The 11,560-nt window shown below is 32.2% G+C and overlaps 1 protein-coding gene across 1 annotated transcript in view; it reads left to right on the top strand.

The window, feature by feature from the left end:
- The first annotated feature begins 1,410 nt into the window (after window positions 1-1,410).
- The window catches only part of LOC119668922 (myogenesis-regulating glycosidase), a 142,433-nt gene continuing 132,283 nt past the window's right edge, over window positions 1,411-11,560 (top strand). The window contains exon 1 of the mRNA XM_038078600.1: window positions 1,411-1,911. Coding sequence (XP_037934528.1) covers window positions 1,414-1,911 — 498 coding nt within the window. The 5' untranslated portion in view covers window positions 1,411-1,413. The remainder of the gene's footprint in view (window positions 1,912-11,560) is intronic.

The following is an 11,560-nucleotide window of genomic DNA, read 5'->3' as shown; positions in this document are numbered from 1 at the left end:
TTTTGTCATTATTTTTTAAGGGTTTAATTAGTGTAGATAAATATTATTTTTAATTTTTTTTTTTTTGTTGTCATTATTTTTGTTGTGTTCAAATTAATTATTTTATGAACCGATCGTTGGTTCTCGTATAAACGACGTGAATGAAATGGCCGAGCGGCGGTTTCGAGCCGTAAAGGAGCCGTGCCGAATCGATTAGGTGTCTTCTTAACTGCTGTTGACTCGATGCTCGCACGGTCGCTCACAACCGATCGCGATTGGCACACTCGAGTAGATTTGCTTTTGTTTTGATTTTGTAAAACAAGCGAAAAGCGAATAAGCGAATAAGCGATTTTAACCTTTTCTTGTGTAGAAATTTTCAGTTTTGTTCAAACGAATTTTTAAATTCGCACCGAGCGTACATGGCGGAGTGAGATTCGCAGTGAATTTTTCTGATTAAGTTTCATAATTAAAATTAATTAAATTTTGTTGTTAAAAATGTAAATTTAATTTTGTTATTGTCTGAATTGTCTGTGCCTCATAAATTAAAATAATTAAAAATGACAGAAAATTAAGTAATTTCGTTTTATAATTGCCAGATTTTGTGAATTGGTGTGTATATACAATACTTAACGCAAAAGATCGAATCTCATGATTCTTAATATTATTTAAAAAATTATCGATAAATAAAACTTTCAATGAAAGTTTCTATCGATATTTAGGTCGGATTTATGACACTCTCGGGAACAATAAAAATAATGGTGAAGAAAATAATTCTAATGTGTGTGGCTAACCTATATATTAAAGTGCGCCTGTGTGTTTAATAATTAATAAAAATTTGATTAATTCTAGTAGCGATGCTTGTCTTGTAGACAAAAAAGTTCTCCTTCCTTAGAAAAGTTCGATTACAGCCTCAGGACCAAAAGTTGTTATTGACACCACATATTGTAAAGATCTAAAGTAAAGCTTTAGTATATTATACATACAATACTTACATATTTTAATAAAATTTACACTATATAAAGAATCGTAGTACTTACTTTACTTTCATATATTTTCGCTAGTTTTTTTTGGTTTTTGCCTGCACTCCGACAAGATTATAAAAAGCAGGAAATATAAAAAATAGACGGTATAGTCCTACATAATTTATGTGCTTTTGAAATTTTCAGTCCCTTAAAATTTGCATGATCAGATGAATGATCATTAGAAATGAAAACATATAGACTGAGATATATTTAGAAGACTATTATGATTTATTATTTTGTGCTTACACCGAAATATCTTTAACTAAAATATATCGTATATATTAGTTCTAGACATTATGATAAGCGCATTACATATAAAAACTTTTAAAATTTGAATTAAACCAAAAAGGAAAATATAATATACGATTTTGTTTTATAATAAAACAGAAAAAAAATAAATAAATAAATTAATATGAGTAAAATTAATCAAGATCAACAAATTGAAAATGAACACCAAAGAGAACCACTTATTCAAAAGTCACTGGAAAACTTAGACTTTCCATATGCTGATGATGAAACCGCCGATAGTGTGTCTAAAACGTCAACACATAATGGACGTAAGGCCTCTTTAAGCGAAAGAAGAAATGTTGATCTTTCGATTTTGATAAACATAGATGAAGATGAGAAAAAAAATGGAAGTCGGGAAAGCATACACAATTCTGCAGAGAACATAAGATTACTGGATGGCGCACACGAGCAGGATTCAAGCATAAGTAGTTATTGCAGTGGTTGTATAACACCTGAAGTCATCATTAATACAAATAATATTGGAAGGAATCTGCGCAGAAACTCAATTTCAATGCCATCGGGTATAAATGCGCTGGAAATCGAAGCAATACGTTTGAAATGTCAAATGCAAGAACAAGAACCATTAACGGAAGAAGAGAAAACCGATAGCCGTTCTGAAAGTGTAAGTACTCCAACTTAATTTATAAATACTAATGATTTAGATTAATGTCGAAATTAAATGTAAATATATTAACATATATAATACGAGTATTGCTTAGAATACATTGTTTTCTGAGCTACAAGTTAGAACAATATGAAGCAATTGTGAAAAAGTGATCTGATATATATCTGCATTTGTTCAACGTACTCAGGTAGAATAATTTATACTTGAAATTGATTTTAATCCGATTAAAATATATGTTAAAATTAAAACGAGTATTTCACATTTGGGACACAATGAAGAGAATGTGACTTAGTCAGTTGAACTTTCTCACAGCTCCACATTGTTAATGAGCTGGTGCTAATAGATTGAAGCTCAGTCTTTATTGAGCAGATGTTTTAATTATACAGGCTTTGCATAACAAAAAAGATAAATATTATTAATTAGCAGTTTATAAAAACATCAAATGATTTTACGTAAGCCAACTTGAACTCTAACCACTGTTTTCCTATTTCGTTGCTAAACACAGGTGGCAGGTCTTTGGCTACTTTGCCGAGCATAATTCACACTTCTTCAAGTGACGATTCCAAATTTTTGTACAGAATTAATACATTCGAGAGGTTTCAGTTTTTTTTTTTTTTGGTAACAAACTTTATCATGTGACTAAAAAAAATTAATAACAAATTATTTACACAAAAACTGTAATAAATTGAAAAAATCTCGCTTAATCCGCAATGAATTGTTTTATTAAATTTTTACTGCTTGAAATGTTTTTTTTATTATGCGGCAACTGTTCAGGGGCGTGCGTAATGCCTTGATGACTTGAATAAGGCCTTTCGCAGTTTCGTGCTTGAAATTTATAATGAATGACTGGGAGGTAAAACAATAAAAATGTATTATTAATATTTCAATTTTATTGTTGTTATTATATAATGATATATTAATGATCCCACAAAACGGTATGTTATAATCTTTAGGTAATCTTTAATTTCTATAAAATATTTATTGATTCTAGAAAAAAGTAGCAATTACATTAAATAATGCCAGCAGACGACTACGTTTGTCATAGCCGTAAGTTCATAGTTAAAATATATTTAAAATGTAGCTAAATTATAATACCTGTATTATAAAAAACTATATTGTACTATATACTACCACGTTGTAAAAAGTGCTTGGAATTGTAGAACGCAACTATACCGAATGTATTGATATAAATAAAATATCTAATAGATATTTTCCTTTTTATAAGTTTTTATGAAATTTAATTTTCAATAGCCATTCATAACTGCTTAAAACCCAAAACATCGTATTTATCTATGAAATTTAAAGTTTGTTCAAGAACTGAGATATTTATTGTCGTTAAACCAGAAGTAGACATTCTGACGTATGACATAACCGAAACATGATGTTAATGAGTCCATTCGGAATACATATTTGTTTATACACTGTCTATATACTCTGCCACAAATCCTTGATGTGGCACAGTAAATCTGAATCACACTTTACACACCTTGAGTGAAGGGTAGTCATGTTATTTGCTGTAAGTAGCATCCCATGTATTTTTATATATTTATCCACTTATAAAATAAATCATGCCTCTAACTTCTAAAATTTTATGGCCGCAATCAACTAGAAACACCTTTCTCGAAGTAGTAGTTTTAATGTCGCAAAATTAAACAAATTAAACGTGGTCATGATAATCTCTCATGGGTAATGTGCGGTACATGGGGTCTTCCAAAACTCTAACAAAATGCGTAAATTCTGGATAGCTACAATAGAACCTTGCGAGTATAAGACTTGTTTTTCTATTTTCCGTTGCATAAATGTAGAACTACATACAAATTTGTAAATTAATTACACAAACAAATATCTGCTTCTGATAACCAAGCAGAAATTATGCTACAAAATATATTTTACTATCATATATGATATGTATTATTAATAGCAAAAACAAACCACTACTGTTTATACACTGAAAATTCAAGTTTTCTATGTAAGTATATATAATAGAATAATTGTTTTAGATTTTTATTGAATAGTTTCGATCTCTAGTTTTTATTGTAACTTTTTGTGAACTTATTTATTACGAATTAAAGATAATAATTATATGACCGTCAATTGAAGTTAAGCTTATTACAAAACAAGTGTTTGCCTAAAAGTATGCAACACAGAAACAGTTCGTATTTTTTCATAATTTTTTCTGAATGAAGATGATGATTAAACTTAATTACGTTGTTCTTTCTGTGATTTTTCATACATTATAAAAACATCATTATGGTAAATTGAAGATTGATTGTCATCAATTGTTTTCATTATTATCATAAAATATTTACGAGTAATTATTTATTTCGTTATTAACTTGGCGCTAACAACTTTGTCAATAATAATTATTTAGTATTTATCTATTTTTCTAAATCATAACAAGTATTGCCAATTAAAAACAAGAGCTTTGAATTGCTTTTGAAGTTTCATTCAATGACTCTGAATTTTAATTAAGCAATGTAATGAACCTTTATTTTGGTTCGTTTAAAGCTGGGGTTGAACTCAGCCGTCCCCAAGGTCCACACAAGAAATTTATTTAGTGAGACCCTATCACTTCAAGTTTTCACGATGACGATGAACAGAACCGTAGGCCACCTGATCGAAACTAAACTAAATCGCTGATGAGCTGAGCTGATGTTATAAATACTAATTCGCCAGACAGCCGACACGATATAACGCAGACACACGTGACTGTTAAAGCTACGTGCGTTGTGTTATAGGTCGCAGGTCACACGCCCTTCCCTGTTCACTGTTAAAGCGCCCAGGGGCCGGAGACGTTAGGTGACTATTAAAGCTACCTATCGTTTCCGACACTATGGTATAGACTCACGTAACTATTAAAGCTACGTGAGTTATACCCCGTACAACCGAGATTCAGTTACTATTGAAGCCCCGAATCTTTCTTACCTGTGTCTCTCACTTGTGTTGTTGTGCTGGATTCCCGCCTTGAATTTATACCGTTCAGGAGTAGCTAGTCTATGTGGTACTTTATCAATTCTGTATCTGGTTAAGAATCTGATTGCGTTTGTTGAAATACACTTTTAGTTTATTCTCCTTTTAATTTATTTATTCGATATAAAAGAAATTGTTAAGTTTTATTATATTAGCAACCAAACAATTATGTCTAATTCTGTACTTGGTTAAGAATCTGATTGCGTTTGTTGAAATACACTTTTAGTTTATTTTCCTTTAATTTATTTATTCGATATAAAAGAAATTGTTAAGATTTATTATATTAACAACCAAACAATTATGTCTAAAATATAATTTGTACGTACTTTTATTTGGCTTTACAGCCACTAGTAAAATTCAATTGTTAAGTTTTTTTTTTCCAATTTATTATTGCAAAATTTTCAATATTTCGATATTCTCCAATATATGTATATATAATCTATGTGTACAAGATTTTAATTTATACATACGTTTTATTTTTGCTTTCGCTTTGACTTTGGTCAAAAAAATTCAATTTTTTTAAATGTTTACAATTTATAACTAAAATTTTCTCTATATTTCGATTTTAACAAATATATAATTTCTGTGTACAAAATTTTAAAATTTACGTACTTTTTATTCTCACTTAACTTTGACTTTGGTTACAAGATTCAATTTTTTAAATGTTCACAATTTATAGATAAAAGTTTCAATAATTCGATATTATCAAATTTATAATTTCTGTGTACAAAATTTTAAATTATACGTAATTTTTATTTTTACTTAACGTTGACTTTGGTTACAAGTTTCAATTTTTAAATGTTCATAATTTATTAATAAAATTTTCAATAATTCGATATTATCAAATTTATAATTTCTGTGTACAAAATTTTAAATTATACGTAATTTTTATTTTTACTTAACTTTGACTTTGATTACAAGATTCAATTTTTTTTAAAATGTTCACAATTCGTCAATAAAATTTTCAATATATATAATCTCTATGTATAATTTTTTTTAACAAAATATTCTCACTAAGTTTGAAGAGTCACTCATATTTCACTGGTGACACCGCCGTCTTAGTCACGTACTTTTTAGCTGCAACGGAAACCAGAGCCAGGAGTCCTTCTTCCGCGGTAGAACAAAACAAGAGACCTTCTTCTTGGTGAACGCTCCTTTTATCCCCTCCATGGTCAACGGTGTCAGCTGAAAAAAAACGTTAAAGTTTGTTGACCCAACATTAAAGCTCCTTTTCTGTACCGCACTGAGCGAAAGTTTAGTTTCACGGCGAATTTACATTTCTTTGAGTACCTTTTAGAAGTGGTTTTTGTCTGAGTTGTGATCCACTTCTACACCTTTTCTGCACAAAGCTTTCTTCGTTTGACAGGTCTCTTTACTATTATTTTGTTTTGCTCTCGTTTGTTTGTTAGCAATGTGTTGTGCCGGTGAACGTGTGTATTTAATTCTATTAATTAGAAAATTATTTTAAAATGATTTTATTTTCCAATAAAGTTCCAGCAAAATAGGACACCCAACGATAGCTCAAGATATGTGTCTTATTTATTCAAAAATTGTTCACGCACTAACCAAGGATTTTCATACAATTTTAAGATTTGTCAAATTCAAAGTCACGTTGTTGGTGGCAGAGGATTGGGGTGAGTTGGTTTAACTTAATGTTTTTATAAGTATTTAACAATTTTTATTACAGGAACCTTCGAGTGAGTGTTACTTGTTGTGTGTTAGGTGGTCGTGTTGTGTTTAGTAGACAGCTATACCCACGACGTTGTAACGATCAAATTTTTGGTTGACAAAATTTTGGCCGTTACACTCCCTCCTTTCTTTCGGGAAACGTGATTTGCCCTGAACCATTACCTGCCAGCGTGATTTCTGTGACGTTGCTTTGGACTCTTATATATTTTATAAAAGTCGTGTTGCTCTTTGGTGTGATGATCGTCTTGTTGAAATACACTTCGCTGTTTCACTTGTTGTTGTCGACTTTGAATACTAGGTGGATTTTTCGATGCGTGATACTCGTAACATACTCCTACTTGTTTTAGAAGGCGGATTGTTTTTTCCTTTTGCTGTGGTAGTTGTGTTAATGGTAATGATTGGGTAAGACTAAGTATTTCATCATATATTTGACCTTTTGTTGAATTCGTTTTGATAATTTTATCCTTTTGCTTCCATGGTATTAGCGAAGTCTTTGACGGTGGTTGTTCTTGCGAGATGTTAAACACTTCTTGTACTGCGTGCTCTGGGGTATCTAGTAGCTGTTTTCCATCTGGACCTGGCGGTACATTGATAGGGCTTGCACTTCGGTGTCGTTGTACTTCTTCCATGCTACTAGGTCTTGAATCTTGCTGTTGTGCCACGTGCTCATGTATATCTAGCTGTTGACCAAATTCTGCTGGCATTTCGTTGAATTTAGGATTTGGTTGTCGTGGTATTTCTGGTATTTGTTTTTTGATATGTTTTAGATCTTGGTGCTGTGCTGCTTGTTCTTGTGTAGCTTGATGTTGTTTTACATCAGGTGCTACCATGATGGGACTTGGATCTCGGTATCGTTGCGCCTTTTGTACACTATTAGGTCTTGGATCTTGTTGCTGCGTTACTTGCTTCATTTGAACTTGTAATATTTCCTGTTTTTGTATGACTCGTGGTTGACAATACTCTGCTGACATTTCTTTGACTTTAGGACTTTGTTCTTGTTGTACTTCTGGTACTTGCACTTTGATAGGTCTCGAATGATGCTCTTGTTGCATTTGTTTCAATTGAACTTGCAATGTTTCTTGATTTCGTATTACTCGCTGGTTATTAAACTCTGTTGACATTTCTTTGACTTTAGGACTTTGTTCTTGTTGTATTTCTGGTATTTGCAGCCTGATTGAACTCGGATCTTGCTCTTGTTGCATTTGTTTCAATTGGACTTGTAATGGTTCTTGCTCTTGTGGAACTCGCTGTTGCTTAATTATTTTTGGATTTTCTGGGATTAGTTTGCGATCTTGCGGTGATACATGATGTTGTTCCGCGTCATTTCGATGTCGCACGCTTTGTGTTGATATGCTTGCTGCAGTAGTTGAAGTAAAAATTCTAGACGTTTCTGCAGGTGTTTGCTTGGCGATTGGCTGGTGTTGCTGCTGGCTGCGGAAAGGTGACTTGGAGACTGGACTATGAATGATTTTATCACATTTCGGTGTATTGGCTATGCGTCTCATGGTCTTCTGTATTATCAGCGGTCGTGCACATTCCACTGCTACACGCCCGAAGATTACCTCGCTATCTCGTGCTCGACTTACTTCATTCTGCTCTTCGCGTAGTTCTTCGAAGTCCTCAGCTAGTGCTATTAATTCCTTTAGACAAGTGAAATTCCGACGTTTGATGTATACTTGGTACTCTGTGCTCATGTTGCGATATACTCGTTCTAATTGTGACTCTTGACTTAAACCTGCGTGTCGCATTAGTTTTTGTAGTTCCAAAAGATACATTTTAAACGTCTCTCCTGGTTTCTGTAATCGATTTCTCAGTTCGTCCTCCAATCGCTCGAAATATTGATGTGGTAGAAAGAATTTCAGAAAATCTCTCTTGAACGCTTCCCAGTGATTCCAGTCTTTCTTATTGTATCTAAACCACACCCAACCTTCTCCATCTAGTAACAGGGGCATTGTTCGAGGCAACATGTTCGTTGATATGGCATACAGATCCGCTAATTCTTCCAATCGCTCGATAAACGTCAATGGATCGCTGTTGTCATCATACCGGATCGCCCATTTTCTGACCTGGTCAATGACGCTTGCCTGTGTGTTCCTTTGAGGAAGATACGAGTGTACATCACATTGCGGATGTGAATGTAACTGCCTTGCTGTTGTATCGCTGATCATGCTATGTCGCTCTGATGTTTCACTATATTCTCTGTCGCGTGTATATTCCATGTTGCTTTCCCTGTGTTACGAAGTTTGTTATTTACCGCCGCAAGTCTTACATTATTCCTTAGTATCCAGCCCGAATTCTCTGAGGTTCTCAAGTCATGTTTTCGTAAAATATAAAAAAAATATTTACGACCTGCCCATGTTAGTTGTGTGTATATCACCTCGTTATTGATATTGAAACAGTTGCTATTCGAGTCGTGAAGTGCTGGTCTCAGGGTCCCTGCTCGGGCGCCACTTGTAATGAACCTTTATTTTGGTTCGTTTAAAGCTGGGGTTGAACTCAGCCGTCCCCAAGGTCCACACAAGAAATTTATTTAGTGAGACCCTATCACTTCAAGTTTTCACGATGACGATGAACAGAACCGTAGGCCACCTGATCGAAACTAAACTAAATCGCTGATGAGCTGAGCTGATGTTATAAATACTAATTCGCCAGACAGCCGACACGATATAACGCAGACACACGTGACTGTTAAAGCTACGTGCGTTGTGTTATAGGTCGCAGGTCACACGCCCTTCCCTGTTCACTGTTAAAGCGCCCAGGGGCCGGAGACGTTAGGTGACTATTAAAGCTACCTATCGTTTCCGACACTATAGTATAGACTCACGTGACTATTAAAGCTACGTGAGTTATACCCCGTACAACCGAGATTCAGTTACTATTGAAGCCCCGAATCTTTCTTACCTGTGTCTCTCACTTGTGTTGTTGTGCTGGATTCCCACCTTGAATTTATACCGTTCAGGAGTAGCTAGTCTATGTGGTACTTTATCAATTCTGTATCTGGTTAAGAATCTGATTGCGTTTGTTGAAATACACTTTTAGTTTATTCTCCTTTTAATTTATTTATTCGATATAAAAGAAATTGTTAAGTTTTATTATATTAGCAACCAAACAATTATGTCTAATTCTGTATTTGGTTAAGAATCTGATTGCGTTTGTTGAAATACACTTTTAGTTTATTTTCCTTTAATTTATTTATTCGATATAAAAGAAATTGTTAAGATTTATTATATTAACAACCAAACAATTATGTCTAAAATATAATTTGTACGTACTTTTATTTGGCTTTACAGCCACTAGTAAAATTCAATTGTTAAGTTTTTTTTTTCAATTTATTATTGCAAAATTTTCAATATTTCGATATTCTCCAATATATGTATATATAATCTATGTGTACAAGATTTTAATTTATACATACGTTTTATTTTTGCTTCGCTTTGACTTTGGTCAAAAAAATTCAATTTTTTTAAATGTTTACAATTTATAACTAAAATTTTCTCTATATTTCGATTTTAACAAATATATAATTTCTGTGTACAAAATTTTAAAATTTACGTACTTTTTATTCTCACTTAACTTTGACTTTGGTTACAAGATTCAATTTTTTTAATGTTCACAATTTATAGATAAAAGTTTCAATAATTCGATATTATCAAATTTATAATTTCTGTGTACAAAATTTTAAATTATACGTAATTTTTATTTTTACTTAACGTTGACTTTGGTTACAAGTTTCAATTTTTAAATGTTCATAATTTATTAATAAAATTTTCAATAATTCGATATTATCAAATTTATAATTTCTGTGTACAAAATTTTAAATTATACGTAATTTTTATTTTTACTTAACTTTGACTTTGATTACAAGATTCAATTTTTTTTAAAATGTTCACAATTCGTCAATAAAATTTTCAATATATATAATCTCTATGTATAATTTTTTTTAACAAAATATTCTCACTAAGTTTGAAGAGTCACTCATATTTCACTGGTGACACCGCCGTCTTAGTCACGTACTTTTTAGCTGCAACGGAAACCAGAGCCAGGAGTCCTTCTTCCGCGGTAGAACAAAACAAGAGACCTTCTTCTTGGTGAACGCTCCTTTTATCCCCTCCATGGTCAACGGTGTCAGCTGAAAAAAAACGTTAAAGTTTGTTGACCCAACATTAAAGCTCCTTTTCTGTACCGCACTGAGCGAAAGTTTAGTTTCACGGCGAATTTACATTTCTTTGAGTACCTTTTAGAAGTGGTTTTTGTCTGAGTTGTGATCCACTTCTACACCTTTTCTGCACAAAGCTTTCTTCGTTTGACAGGTCTCTTTACTATTATTTTGTTTTGCTCTCGTTTGTTTGTTAGCAATGTGTTGTGCCGGTGAACGTGTGTATTTAATTCTATTAATTAGAAAATTATTTTAAAATTATTTTATTTTCCAATAAAGTTCTAGCAAAATAGAACACCCAACGATAGCTCAAGATATGTGTCTTATTTATTCAAAAATTGTTCACGCACTAACCAAGGATTTCCATACAATTTTAAGATTTGTCAAATTCAAAGTCACGTTGTTGGTGGCAGAGGATTGGGGTGAGTTGGTTTAACTTAATGTTTTTATAAGTATTTAACAATTTTTATTACAGGAACCTTCGAGTGAGTGTTACTTGTTGTGTGTTAGGTGGTCGTGTTGTGTTTAGTAGACAGCTATACCCACGACGTTGTAACGATCAAATTTTTGGTTGACAAAATTTTGGCCGTTACAGCAACAAAGAGTTTAATTTCAATTAATTATTTATGAATTTGTGAAACAACATATAGTAGTTTCTACTGACATAATTTTATTAATAAATAAAACAAATTTTATTTATTTATGCATTTCAATAGTAAAATTTAAAATAATGTTAGCCACTATTATTGGTTTTATTCCTTCATTTTTATTTTATTTGTCATTTTCATATTAAATATGTATTTTTATGTGTACGTAAAATAATTTCCAATT

Source organism: Teleopsis dalmanni, chromosome 1 (genome assembly GCF_002237135.1).
Source record: "Teleopsis dalmanni isolate 2A chromosome 1, ASM223713v2, whole genome shotgun sequence".
In the NCBI taxonomy this organism is placed as follows: Eukaryota; Metazoa; Arthropoda; class Insecta; order Diptera; family Diopsidae; genus Teleopsis; species Teleopsis dalmanni.
Note: the sequence above shows the minus strand (reverse complement) of the source record. Positions and strands in the feature narration are given on the sequence as shown.